Raw genomic sequence first — 15,149 nt, 5'->3', positions numbered from 1 at the left:
ATTCAAATTAAACTAGTGTGATTCAGTTTGATTCAATTTAATTTGATAGGTTTAAATTTTTAATAAATTTTTTATTTTTTATATTTTATTTTTAGTATTTTAAAATTTAATTAAAATATTTTAATATTAATATAATCTAATTTTTTTATATTATTAAAAATAATATACTATTATCACTAACTAATCGATTTGATTCGATTTTTTTTATTTTTTTAATTAAAATCGAATCAAATCAAAATAATTAAATTTTTTAAAATTAAAAACCGAATCAAAATCAATAAAAAATCAAATTGAATTTTTAAATTAATTCGATTTGATTGATTTTTTTATTTGAATTGAATATTAGCTAGAAAAATAATTTAGATTTTATATACAATAATAATATTAGGCTTTTGCAAAGATAATATTAATGAAATTGACAACAAAATATTTAGGTGTAACTATAAAAATAGAATTTGCATATTTTAATGGGTGGTTAAAAAATTTGCTAACCATTAATAAATAATATAAAAATTATTTTTCTAAAAATAATATAAAATTCATTAACTATGTATTCCTTATCATGGTAGATTATTTCTAAATTTGTGAGATTTAATACTATTTAGGATTCTAATATTTTGGAAACTAATTTAAGTGTGAAAAATTATTTTTTTATTTATTATTAAAAGAATTAACTTATTCATAATTTAAATTTTATTTTAACTAAATAAAATAAAAGTAAAATTAATGGAGTAAAAGACAAATTATGTTTTTGGCGTATTTAAATAAATTTCATTGACAAGCTTTTTAGGTCTATTCCTGTCTCTCTCGTAATTGAATATAATATAAATTTAATCTTACATTAAAATAAATATTTTTAATTATTAAATTATATATATTTGTATTAAAATTTATAAATATATAAAATCACTTAATTTTAAAAAAATATTTTGAGTTAATTAATTTTTTAAAAAAATTATAATTAAATATTTATAAATTGAATTAAAAAAATGAATAATAGGTGTATATTTTGCGCTGTGAAGAATGATAAAGTAGAGGCGAGTGAGGGCACTCGTTTGTAGTTGGTGGAAAAGCTGGCAATGACACGTAGGATTTTGATACCATAGTTAAGTGATGAGATGGTTGACTCATTGTTGTGGAGATGCCACGCATCCCACTAAAAAATGTTTCAATACATTATCATTAAACAGAATCATTTGGCTGTGGAATTTCAATTCCATATACGACAAATTTTTATTCATAAATAAATCATAGATATGTTTAATATCTTAATTACTATTATTTAAATGTAATTAAAAATCCTAATCAGCTATATTTAATAGCTAATGGTATTTGGTTATTTAATTTGCCATGTCACCCTCTCTCTCATCCTATACCAAAAATTATAAAATATATTAAATATTTAACTAAAGTCGTAGTATTTGGTTTAAATCGAAAAAATCGACCGAACCAAATTAATTTAAAATTTTGGTTCAGTTTTTTATACATTTCGGTTCGGTTCAGTTTTTAATTTCAAAAATTTCGATTATTTCAATTCAGTTCGATTTTGATAAAAAAAAAATGAAAAAACCAAACCGAACCGATTAGTGATAATAATATATTTTTTTAATAATATAGAGAAATTAAATCATATTAAGATTAAAATATTTTAATTAAATTTTAAAATATTAAAAATAAAGTGTAAAAAATAAAAAAATTATTAAAAATCGAAATCGATCAAACCGAATCGAATCGAATGAGACTGGTTCGGTTCGATTCGATTTCTGACCAAAATCAGTTCGGTTTGATTTTCATAAACACTAAAATTTTGATTTTCGGTTTATTCGGTTCGGTTCGATTTTAAACCGAACCGACCGAATGCTCACCCTTAGCCCTCCCATGTCCCTCTCTCTCACAAAAAAAAAAGCTTGTCAAATCATTTGGGTTTGGGCTAAGCCAACCAAATTTCATGGGTTTGGGCTTTTTGGCCAAGCAAGTTGCAAGCCTGGTCCTCCATCCTTAGTAATTCAGTCAGACTTGCAACCAAAGCTGGCCCAGAATCAGGCCTAAAATAATTGTTCCTTGTTGGGCTTGAATGGAATTTTTGAATTTCACACTTGTCTAAAAGTTAATGTATTTAAGCTTTCCAAATTACTTTTTAGAAATATATTTTTTTATATTTTAATATGAACAGTATTTACTAAATCATAAATAAAATATTTTTAATAAATATTTAATTCAATACACTCCAATGATTTGAATAGGAAAAGAAAACATGGATTCCAATGCTAATTTAAAAAGCTTCTTTTCTCAGCTCAAGTAGCTTTCAGAGTGACTGTTTTTGGCCAAATATTCTGCAACGGTCCAATCTCCACGCAACCACAAAAGCAGACATCATCTCGAGAGGTCTATTTACCAAGACAAGGCAAAATTACGAAGATTAATGTAATGTTTTCACCTTTTGTTGTGGCTCTTCGATATGTACTAAGGTTAAATTCATTACTGTGGATTAAAAAAAAGGTGGTCTCCTATCATCATTGCCTCCTTGTTTGAATTTGGTCCACAAGTTAAAAAATCAAAGATAAAAAAATAAGGAAATTTTGTATGGTTTAATTTTTCTCTTGGGTTAAATGGACTAAGGGTGAGTATTTACTCAATCTAATGGAATGAAGTAAATTAAAAATTAAAATTTTAGTATTTATAAAAATTAAATTAAATTAATTTTGAATATAAATTAAATTGAATTAAATCGATTTAATTTAGTTCAATTCGATTTAGTTAGATTGATTAAATTTTTTAATAATTTTTTATTTTTTATATATTATTTTTAATATTTTAAAATATAATTAAAATATTTTAATTTTTATTATGTTCTAATTTCTCAATATTATCAAAAATAATATTATTTGAATAGTTGGCAAAGTTGATGAGAATTAAAGAGAAAATTCTAGCAGGATGGGCTTCCAGACAATATGTTGGCGAATATTCTCAATTATGTGGGCCCTTTTTATCTAAAACCCATGATCGATTGACGATCGAGATTGAGTATTAGCAACGGCAAATCCAAAACCATTTCTTTTATACTTGGGTCCACCGGCATTTATGCACGGTTATTATTACTCCATCCCTTCGCTTTTGTCCAAACATCACCTTATTATTATTTTTTAAAAAATTAAAAGTAATATAAAAAATCCATTAACATTATTAATATTTTCAGTAGGATTTTAGTTTTGGAATAAAATAAAAAAATAATTTAGTTGATTAAGGGATATTTTTATTATAATTTAAGTAATGTAATTATTATTTTCTTTTCATTATTATTAAAATATTTAAATAACAAATAAAAGTAAACATATGAATATTATTTTCAACGTTATAATTACTAATTAGTGTTTTATTAGATTTCTTTCTTTCGTTTTTCTTTTCCACTGTGACCGATTCGCCACAAAAATAAATCTCTAATTTAACAAAACAAACAGCTGCTAAGCGATTGGCTAATCCCAAATCAGTTTCGTTATTATCCTAATTTCCAGAGATTGGATTTTACCCTTTCCTTCAGCAATTACTTTCTCTGTTAAAAACTTAAATCTTGTTTGGCCAGAATAATTCAACTATAAAACTTTCAATTTTTAAAAAATATTTAAATTATATTTATTTAATTGATATTTTTATTTAATTTTTCAAAAAATTAAAAATATTTTTTTAACTGGCAGTTACTTTCGCTCAGCTATTTAAATTATTTTTCTATTTACTTTGTATATATATTTATAATAAAGCGTGGTCCACAGTCAGAATTAAATTACAAATTTATCCTTCATTTTTTCTGTATATTTATAATGTGTAATTTTCACTTTTTATGGTTGGAGTTTTCTAGAGAGACCTTGAAAAGTTAATTATAAAATATAAATTCTATTTATCTTTCAAGCACTAGCGATTTGAAGTATTATCAACAAATTAAAGATGCATTTTGAAATATGTTAATTACAACATACAAATTTATTTTAAAATATAATTAATTATTATTTTAGTTATAAAATTTTAAATTGATTAAGTAATTTCTCATTATATTTTTTTTAGAAAGGTAACCTCAATTATCAACGTATATGGTCAACATATAAGTTCACATGAAAATACCCTTAACCACAAATTTAAAAAATTTTTAACAATTTAATAGTTGATTATGGCCATGCCCATTAGATTAGAGATTGAATTGATTACTATTCATATATAGTTAATGCATAAATCTGATGTGGCCAGAAAATGGATTGTACTGTGATTAGTACAAAAGAGAACGTGAGGTAATTCCGACGCTCAATTCAATATACTGGATAAGAGAGTGAATAAAATGAATTATAAGAGAATAACATACTTTTATTTCTGTAATTCTTTTTCTTTTATACTATAAAAAAATAGAGATAAATATAACATTTTCCGATAATTCGACGATGATATGACCGACTGTTTAATAAGAGATATCACCAGTTAATAGGCCGGTGATCTCGCGATTACAGGCGTAATAGGAATACGTTAAACTGTGCCTGATAACGGTAGTTTTATGCTGAGACTCGATCTATCCAGAGGAGGGTGAGGCTTGGTGATGAACTGGGTATTTAAGATGTCCAGGTCTTTCTTTCCTTGGTGGGACCGCATTACCCACTTTAATAGATCCTTGCCACATGGACATGTTCTGTGGTGACAGCTCATGACTTACTTTAGGCAACTATTGTGTAGCATCAGAGGTCTGCTCGTTGATCTTTGATTCTTCATATTCGAAGGTGATAGTTATTCTCATGATCTGGGGCATGTGACCCACTAAAATTAGTTCCTTCTTGATCATATTGTTTTGCCTACCTAACTCTTCAATAATGGCTGCCCCGTTTCTTGATCCTCATTCAAAAGCTGTCGTCAAAACCATCTTATAAGAACCCTTCTTCTTTCTCAAATATTACTATTGCTCTCAACTGTAATTTTTTTGCTTTCAAAAAGACTTGGTCACTACTTCTTTTCCAATCATTCTCTCCTTGCTTTCCATGATAATTTATATTTCTCTTTTTTCTTAAAATGAATAGAAATACTTTTTCTTCTCTTACCCCCAGTGGAGGTTCCGCCTCTAGCTCCTCCTCCGACGGCCCCATCCATGCCCTGACCCTTATCGTTCCATTGAGGGAGGCTCCAGAAAGCGAAGGTAGCTCGATTAGTGATATCTCGTCTGTTCTATCGGAGTAAAATATAGACCGCCTTTATGATACCTACCAAATTCCTCGAGAGACTTTTCGTGTCTTTGCCCCTTCCTCACGCGTTCGTGTGAATGACTTGATTCTTGCAGAGGATACTATTATGGTTTTCGAGGAGCAGCTGAAGGCGGGTCTTCAGTTCCCCATAGGCCCATTTTTTGTTGATGTCCTCCGGTTTCATAAACTTTCAGTTGTCCAGCTCCATCCTAATAGCTGGAGAATCTTAGTGGCTTTCCAATTCGTTTATCTTAATAACCACATAAAACTGAGTGTAGCACTATTCTCTCAACTGTACCAATTGGATACCCGCAAAAATAAGGAGTTCTGGTCTTTTAGCGGTCATAGACATCAAATGATGTTTGACCAGATACCTTCCTCATTAAAACGGTAGAAAAATAAGTATTTTTATCCTCCGACACTGGACGTTTAGAGGCTTTGGATGCTTCCATATGAGCTGGAGCTTGTTGATGGAACTGAGGAAGGATGGGGTCCGGCTGAAAAGGGATGAGGATGAGGCTTTAGCCTTCCTCTTGACGAAGGCTAAAACCCTTCAGAAGATAGATATGACCAAGGCAGTGAGGAATATCATTTTGTCTTAGCATATTCATTTGCAGGCGAGTCAATCCTGCGGTCCTCACCTTCCTTGCCTTGGGGAGAGTGCTTCCTTGGCTGGAGATCAAGGTACTCTTCTTTCTGTCTTCTTTAGATTTCAAACTACCTTACTTACTTTTTAATTTACATAGATATGGTCGGGTCAGGAAGTAGATTTGCTAAGGCGGCGTGTGCTGCCCGCAAAGGTAAAGCTGTTGCCAAGGGCAACCAGTCCCCTTACTAAGTGCGTTCGCCACAAAAACAAAGTGGTCCTGCTTCCTCCTCCTTCTCCCCAACTTGTAGTAGAAGAGTCGGCTCCCTTGCAGCCTAAGTCTTCTGCCATGGGCGCTTCTTCATATGTCCCAATTTTTTAGCCTTGTACTATTGTCCCTACTCCTACTTAGCCCATTCCTGTGTGCGTGGGGGTTGACTCCTCATGGACTTCTAGTATTCAGCGCCTGGCCTTAGCACTAACTCGTATGCCTTCTCTCTTTCATGATCCTACCTTGGCCGTCCTGTTAACCAAGAATGCCCTAAGGCCTAAGGACCGTCGCCGCCTGAATGAGCGTGAGATGGATGATCTCTTTTACAATACCATGCACTGTGCCCTAAAGTGTGGCCTTTGTGCTTATGTGGCCAAAGAGCGTAACAAAGTCCTGAGGCGAGAGTTTGGTGCTCAGGAAACAAATGGGAGGCTCCTGTTGGAGGAATGCTCGAGGCTGAAGACTCGGGTTGATGAAGTGGAAGGCACTATGAAGGAGACTCTGGAGTCAGTGGACAAACTCCAGGTAGACCTAGGTGAGGCCAACGCTTCTTGTCTTGCCCTTGAGAATCAGGCTAAAAATGCTGAGTATCAAGTGGCCATTCTTAGCGCCACGTCCAGGAGCTGTAATCTTAGGTGGAGGTAAACCAGGCCACTTCAGACATGATTGTTGAATTAGAGGTTGAGCTTCAAGAGATGGTGGCCCAGGAGAAAAGATGTTCATCGAGGACCAAGACTTGGTTAAAAAGGAGCTGGTGAAACGATTTTCCTTTGAAGACTTTGCTTGGATAAATGACATCCTTCCAGATGAGGAAGAGGGCGAGGGCAGGGGCGACACATGAGGAGGAGAGGATTGATGATGTTGATCAAGCTTTCCCAGAAAATGTAATAGATGTAAAGGAATGCTGATGTAATAGAGACTCCAAAAGCCACCCCTCCTCCTTTGTAATTCTGAGCTTTTAATGAGATTATTATTAATTTTCTCATATCTTTATTGTCTTCATTGCCTGCCCAGGCTTAATTAATTTATAAAAATTATTAAGGGGTCAACATCCGATCATAGCACCCTGTCATTGGTTTAATAGCTGGCCATAAAATAACTTGCTCCTTTTGTAATAAGGGAGCAACACTCGGATATGTGACTTGACAAATACTCGCCTTGTGGCCTTGTTTAGTGTGTCCAATGCCTGGTCTTCTAGTATGGCAAATTGCCTTGTGGCCTTGTTTGTTTGTTTTCATAGTCCAACGCCCGAATTATAGCCTGGCAATTGCCTTATAACCTTTATTTGTTTGTTTCCACGCTCCAACGCTTAGATTATGGCTTCACAATTGCCTTATGGCCTTTATTTATTTGTTTTCATGGTCCAACGCCCAGATTATGGCCTAGTAATTGCCTTATAGCCTTTGTTTGTTTGTTTCCACAATCCAACGCCAGAATTATGGCCTGGCATGAGAAGCCTTGTTATGCGGAACCAATGTCCGGATGACCTTGTGGTCTTTTAGTGGGACTAACATCCAGATGGCCTGGCAAAACTCGCCTTGTGGCCTTCGTTCTTCTCTCCATACTTTCATCCATCCAACGTTTTTAATTTTCGTATAAAAAAAAAGCTTGATGAATGCATCCTAGTTTTATAATATAAATCACAAATATTTTTCTAAGGATAAAATAAAAGACTCGGTCATCCGACTTGACTAATTTCAAAACTCGAAATTTGACTCAAGAGCTGAACATCTGTGACCTCCTTATTGCCATCCCTATTAACACTCGGTCCTCTTGCGATTACATGAATAACTCCCACAGGTTCATTATCAGGGGTAGTTTCAAGAGTTGTTATCTTGGGCTTGGGCCTCCTATTGTTTCTACTCTTTTTGATGAACTTTTGAAGTGTGATGTTTTTTATCAACCTTTCATCTAATTTTTCAGCTATTGGCATTCCTTCGTTGTATGTGTGTGGCTTAATGAAAACGACAGTACTTGGTGTTATCTCGTCTTCCAACTTTCTTAAGGTTGAGTTTAGCAGGCCATCTGACTTCCTTGTTATTTTTTCTGTTCCACACCAAAATATGTGCCCGTGAGTCATTCAATGGAGTATAATTCTTATACTTACCTCGGTCATTCCTTCCTCAAGAGACTGGGTGACTTTTGTGTCCTCCCTCATGTTCTTATCTCTCCGGCTTTTGGTCTTATTTTTGGCTCGTCCTTTTATCCTCTTCCTATCCTTTCTAGCACCTTTGAGTAGCTCGAACCAGCTTCTAGTCAACGTCATTTGGAGCATCATCTGAGGGCTCCTCTTCCTCAAACTTGTCATTCCCTTTGGACTGCATCTGGACTGCCTCTATCCGACAGTCCAATTTCAATACATTATCATTAAACAGAATCATTTGGCTGTGGAATTTCAATTCCATATACGACAAATTTTTATTCATAAATAAATCATAGATATGTTTAATATCTTAATTACTATTATTTAAATGTAATTAAAAATCCTAATCAGCTATATTTAATAGCTAATGGTATTTGGTTATTTAATTTGCCATGTCACCCTCTCTCTCATCCTATACCAAAAATTATAAAATATATTAAATATTTAATTTGCCATGTCCCTCTCTCTCACAAAAAATAAAAGCTTGTCAATTCATTTGGGTTTGGGCTAAGCCAACCAAATTTCATGGGTTTGGGCTTTTTGGCCAAGCAAGTTGCAAGCCTGGTCCTCCATCCTTAGTAATTCAGTCAGACTTGCAACCAAAGCTGGCCTAGAATCAGGCCTAAAATAATTGTTCCTTGTTGGGCTTGAATGGAATTTTTGAATTTCACACTTGTCTAAAAGTTTTCCAAATTAATTTTTAGAAATATATTTTTTATATTTTAATATGAACAGTATTTACTAAATCATAAATAAAATATTTTTAATAAATATTTAATTCAATACACTCCAATGATTTGAATAGGAAAAGAAAACATGGATTCCAATGCTAATTTAAAAAGCTTCTTTTCTCAGCTCAAGTAGCTTTCAGAGTGACTTTTTTGTCCAAATATTCTGCAACGGTCCAATCTCCACGCAACCACAAAAGCAGACATCATCTCGAGAGGTCTATTTACCAAGACAAGGCAAAATTACGAAGATTAATGTAATGTTTTCACCTTTTGTTGTGGCTCTTCGATATGTACTACGGTTAAATTCATTACTGTGGATTAAAAAAAAGGTGGTCTCCTATCATCATTGCCTCCTTGTTTGAATTTGGTCCACTATCCCACAAGTAAAAAACATCTAAGGTAAAAAATAAGAAAATTTTGTATGGTCTAAATTTTCTTTTGGGTTAAATAGGTTAAAATTAAGGGGAATATTTAGTCAATTTAGTGGAATGAAATAAATTAAAAATTAAAATTTTAATATTTATAAAAATTAAATTAAATTGATTTTGAGTAGAAATTAAATCGAATTAAAATTTTAATTTGATTGATTAAATTTTTTAATAATTTTTTTTTTACACTTTATTTTTAATATTTTAAAATTTAATTAAAATATTTTAATTTTTATTATATTCTAATCTCTCCATTATAAAAAAGTAATATATTATTATTATTAATTAGTTGGATTTAAATTTTTTAATTTTTTTATTAAAATCAAATTAAAAAATTAAAAATTTTGATATTAAAAATCGAACTAAAATTTTAAATTAATTTAATTTGATCAATTTTTTCGATTTAAATCAAATATTACTAATTAAAATAGTAAAAATTACATAATAGTTAAATTTATATCAGTATAATTTTATGGATGTGTGCTAATAATATGATATCATAAAATATTTTACATATAAATTAAATTAGAAATTTTAAAATAAAAATAAGCGAGATTATATTTATTTTTTATAATTTATTTAATTTTTGTGATATGTTTTTTTGCAATTGAGGGCTTGTGTATGTAGAAAATAAAATGTATTTTAAGAAAAATTGCACTGAATTTAAAAAGAACATATATTAAAGAGTTGAATATAATTTTGTTTGAATAGTTGGAAAAGTTGATGAGAATTAAAGAGAAAATTCTAGCAGGATGGGCTTCCAGAGAATATGTTGGCGAATATTCTCAATTATGTGGGCCCTTTTTATCTAAAACCCATGATCGATTGACGATCGAGATTGAGTATTAGCAACGGCAAATCCAAAACCATTTCTTTTATACTTGGGTCCACCGGCATTTATCCACGGTTATTATTACTCCATCCCTTCGCTTTTGTCCAAACATCACCTTATTATTATTTTTTAAATTATCTATTTTTAAAAAAATTAAAAGTAATATAAAAAATCCATTAACATTATTAATCTTTTCAGTAGGATTTTAGTTTTGGAATAAAATAAAAAAATAATTTAGTTAATTAAGGGATATTTTTATTATAATTTAAGTAATGTAATTATTATTTTCTTTTCATTATTATTAAAACATTTAAATAACAAATAAAAATAAACAGATGAATATTATTTTCAACGTTATAATTACTAATTAGTGTTTTTCCATTTGGATTAGATTTCTTTCTTTCCTTATTTTTTTTTTTTCCACTGTGACCGATTCGCCACAAAAATAAATCTCTAATTTAACAAAACAAACAGCTGCTAAGCGATTGGCTAATCCCAAATCAGTTTCGTTATTATCCTAATTTCCAGAGATTGGATTTTACCCTTTCCTTCATCAATTACTTTTTCTTTTACCACTTAAATCTTGTTTGGCCAGAATAATTCAACTATAAAACTTTCAATTTTTAACAAATATTTAAATTATATTTATTTAGTTAATATTTTTATTTAATTTTTCAAAAAATTAAAAATATTTTTTCGACTGGCAGTTACTTTCCCTCAGCTATTTAAATTATTTTTCTATTTACTTTGTATATATATTTATAATAAAGCGTGGTCCACAGTCAGAATTAAATTACAAATTTATCCTTCATTTTTTCTGTATATTTATAATGTGTAATTTTCACTTTTTATGGTTGGAGTTTTCTAGAGAGACCTTGAAAAGTTAATTATAAAATATAAATTCTATTTATCTTTCAAGCACTAGCGATTTGAAGTATTATCAACAAATTAAAGATGCATTTTGAAATATGTTAATTACAACATACAAATTTATTTTAAAAATATAATTAATTATTATTTTAGTTATAAAATTTTAATAATTTCACATTATATATATATATTTTTTCAGAAAGGTAATCTCAAATTATCAACGCATATGGTCAACATATAAGTTCACATGAAAATACCCTTAACCACAAATTAAAAAAAATTCTAACAATTTAATAGTTGATTATGGCTATGCCCATTAGGTTAGAGATTGAATTATTGCTATTTATATAATTAATGTATAAATATGATGCGGTTAGAAAATTGAATTGTAGTGTAATTAGTTAGATCAGTAAGAAAAAGAACGTAAGATAATTTCGATGCTCAAATCAGTATATTATAAAAAACAGAGTGTGAATGAAATGATTTATTTAAAATTTTAATGTAAGAGAATAGCGTACCTTTATCTCAGTGATCCTTCTCTTTTTATATTATAAGAAAATGAAGATAAATATAGTATTTTCTTATAATCCGACGATAATGTGGCCGGTTTTTTAATAAGTGATATCGCCGGTTAAAAGGTTGGTAATCCCGCGATTACAGACTGATAACCACTAGGCCTCACACCCATTTGGACTGAGTCGGGACCCATAAAAGCATATCAGGTCTTGAGATTGGAACACTCCTAGGTGGGCCTACCCAGCGGCTTCGGCCCGAAGTCTAGCTTGAATAATAGGTCGGGTCGTTTGCAAGCCCGAGCCCGGTAAGAAGGAAGCCAGACCGATGATAGGATCTAGGGAGAAACGCCCCGTCCCTTCGCAGCCTTGTCCACGCGCCCGCCGGGAGGAATTAAATGGCCACCTGGCGTGAGGCAGTCTGACGTTTTCGTACGTATGGATCTGTATGACAGAGATAGATGGTACTATAGCTGTGAGACAGACAAAGGGAAAAAGATAAAGGGAGGAGGGCACCTTCCTGGACTCAAGCTTACACACATGTACTAGAAACCCTATTTTATAGATTTCAGAATATCACAGGCATAATGAGAATACGTTTGGATTGTGCCTGATAAGATAACTTTATATTGAGACTCAGACCTATTCAAGAGAGTGTGAGTTTTGGTGATGAACCGGGTATTTAAGGTATCTGGGTCTTTCTTTAGTGGGATCGCATTATCCACTTTAATAGATCATTGTCACGTGAATTTGTTTTGTGATGACAGCTCATGATTTGCTTCTGTCTCTGTGATCATTCTCCTAATAATTGAACGATAACGTGATCGACTGCTTGATAAAGGATGATCCTGCGATTATAAACGTAACAGGGATACGTCGGACTATATTTGATAACAGTAATTTTAGAAGAGGATCAAGACATTAAATGTTTTAGATATCTGAGAGTTTTTCTTTTGGGACCACGTTATCTACTTTTAACATATTCTTTTTTTACCATGTGAACTTATTATGGGACGATAGTTTATGACTACGAAAATTTGTGTAGCATCAAAATCAAAATATAAATATTTATTCATACGGAGAGCCTTACCCAACTATAAACACAATGGTGATACGTTCTTTAAAACAATGCAAAAGAAAAGTACGACATATGAAGATGTTTAGACGGTAGCGAGAAATAAAGGTTTTTTAGAGAATTATTATTGAAAATACTGTAAATTCGATAGTCTTTTTTTTTAAATTTCTCTTTTATTAGAAGTGGAGGGAATCTAGTTGCTAACTCATTCTCTTCTTTGCTATTTTGATGGCTTCAGTGAGATATATTTAATAAAAAAAAAAGCAATTTTTTTAGGATTGAAGTGTTGAATTGGACCTCCCAAAATTTATTCACCATCGAATTAAACCCGTGAGTGGCTTAGAGAACAATGCAGTTGCTTGGCTAATCAAGTATTTGTGCATTAAGCAATTCAATTTATAAAATGCAGAAAGTGAATTTTCAGAGATTAGGCTTTACTGCTAATCCATGAATACCACTATCATTTATTTCACATAAACAAAGATCACACTGATTAATGATACTTAACAAACCTCCCATTACAGATCAGAAACACACAGCATGAAAACCTCAAACTATATTATATATCTAAAAATAAAAAAGAAGACATAATTAAAGTAACACTAATAATTAATAAACTGGTGGCAGGCTAGACATCAATCAACGGGGGCACTTGGGCTCGAATGCAAAAGGACCAACTGTATACAGAACAAATGGAAGCTGATGTGAAACGTATTTCTTCTCCGGCCTCAACGCTCCGCCACTCACTCCACCGTTGAGATCAGTTGCTTTGCCGCATGCGGTGTTTGGTGCTGAGACCAATGACACTTTGCATTTGTGGGCCCCGTAGTTGGTGATTTTCTTGGGTGCTTCGAGGAAGAAGTAGCCGTTCTTGTCCGTTGTGGCCTTGGCTTCTTGTGGGTGCTTGGTATTATTGCACTGTAACTTTACTGTTGCACCTGCATCGATTATGAGTTTGTTTTTTTTTTTTTTTCAGAATGGTCAATTATTAAACATCTTTAGTTTTCTTTTTTCTGTTTGAGATAATAAAAACGAGGTTTGAATTGAAATTTTTCTGCAAGAAAGTTACGAAATGGGCCAAAAAAGCAGAGGTGTTGCAGTCTATGGTCAATATCAAAAGGCATGGCACTTGCAGACACCTTAAAGAAAGAGCTTTCCCTCTCCCCTCTCAACATTCAAATCTGTAGACACCCAATGCATCCATGGTGTTCCCCAGAGGAAAAGTTTTTTTCTTTTTTCTTTTTAAAATTATCCATGCAAATGCACGCCCATGAAAAATGAGGAAACAAGCAGAACAATTTACTAATGGCAACTTCTTTCAAAAAGAGAATTGAAAAGAACAAGTTTGAACTTACCAGAAAGTGGTGAAGCTCCCAAGAGGGTATCCACCCCAGAATACTTGCATGACTTACAATATACAACGCCTTGCACCGCCACTAAGCTCCTTGGGAAGTGATAGCTTGGCGACGGAGCCGGTGGTTGTGGGTGTTTTGGTGGCTGAGCGACAGGTGGTTGTGGGTGTTTCGGCGGCAGAGTAGGTGTTTTAACAGGTGGTTGTGGGTGTTTCGGCGGCAGAGTGGGTGGTTTAACAGGTGGTTGTTGGGTTTTTGGTGGAGAGTGCATGGGAGGTTGAACAGGAGGATGTGAGTGTGGCATTGGAGGGTGGACTGGTGCATGGGCTGGAGAGTGCAGAGGAGAGTAAACTGGGGCATGAGTGGGTGAGTGAACGAGGTGGTGGTGGTGGGGGTGATGGTGAGTCGGTGCAAGAGCTGGTGGATGGGCATGGTGGTGGTGGTGGTGTGTCGGTGACACAGCTGGGGAGATCAAATGAAGGTACTCTTTGTCGCCATACACATTGAAACATAGCAGTGAAAGCTGCAGCAGTACAAGAGCTTTATCTACAGTGAAGCCCATTTTCTCTTGCTTCTGTCACAACGAGAGAGAGAGAGAGAGAGAGAGAGAGAGAGAGAGAGAGAGAGATGTTGAGATGGGTTGTCTAAACTAAGGATTTTATAGGACTTCAAACCATGATTCTGTGCGGGTTTTATTAATAATTTATTTTTTTCCTTTAAATTGTGGGTACCACCTGCCTTATATGTGTATGTAAAGAAAAAACAGACTTAATTGTGGGTACCACCTGCCTTATGTAAAGAAAAAAATAAAATTAAATACATGGGAAAGTTAAAAAAAAATATATATATATTGTATATTTTCACTTATTTTTATTTATTTGTCTTAAATTATTATTTTATAATATTATAGATAATAATATTTTATAATATTATAGATAATAATATTTTATAATATTATATTATTAATAAACAATAATAATGTTTAAATATTATTAAAAATATTTATATAATAAATAAAATATATTATTAATTAAAAAATATAAAAAAATCATGCGCAAAATTTTTTATTTTTTTACTTTAGGACCTATATATATAATATTTATATTAAAATTTTTAATAATTTTATTAAGAGCGTGATA

The 15,149-nt window shown here is 32.0% G+C and overlaps 1 protein-coding gene across 1 annotated transcript; it reads right to left on the bottom strand.

The window, feature by feature from the left end:
• Nucleotides 1-13,091: 13,091 nt before the first annotated feature.
• Nucleotides 13,092-14,612, bottom strand: LOC122722147 (non-classical arabinogalactan protein 31-like). The gene is made up of 2 exons (XM_043952138.1): nt 14,014-14,612; nt 13,092-13,596 (listed from the first exon to the last, which is right to left on the bottom strand). The coding sequence occupies exons 1-2, from the start codon at nt 14,570-14,572 to the stop codon at nt 13,298-13,300; spliced, it is 858 nt and encodes a 285-aa protein (XP_043808073.1). The 5' UTR covers nt 14,573-14,612; the 3' UTR covers nt 13,092-13,297.
• Nucleotides 14,613-15,149: the final 537 nt, after the last annotated feature.

The sequence above is a fragment of the Manihot esculenta genome, chromosome 16 (genome assembly GCF_001659605.2).
Source record: "Manihot esculenta cultivar AM560-2 chromosome 16, M.esculenta_v8, whole genome shotgun sequence".
Classification (NCBI taxonomy): domain Eukaryota; kingdom Viridiplantae; phylum Streptophyta; class Magnoliopsida; order Malpighiales; family Euphorbiaceae; genus Manihot; species Manihot esculenta.
The sequence above is the reverse complement of the archived record's forward strand: the minus strand, read 5'-3'. Positions and strand labels throughout refer to the sequence as shown.

Coding starts and splice junctions, on each gene's coding strand:
- LOC122722147 (XM_043952138.1), bottom strand. CDS start 14,572: ATGGGCTTCACTGTAGATAAAGCTCTTGTACTGCTGCAGCTTTCACTG. Junction 13,597..14,013: donor GGGAGCTTCACCACTTTCTG/GTAAGTTCAAAC, acceptor TAATCGATGCAG/GTGCAACAGTAAAGTTACAG.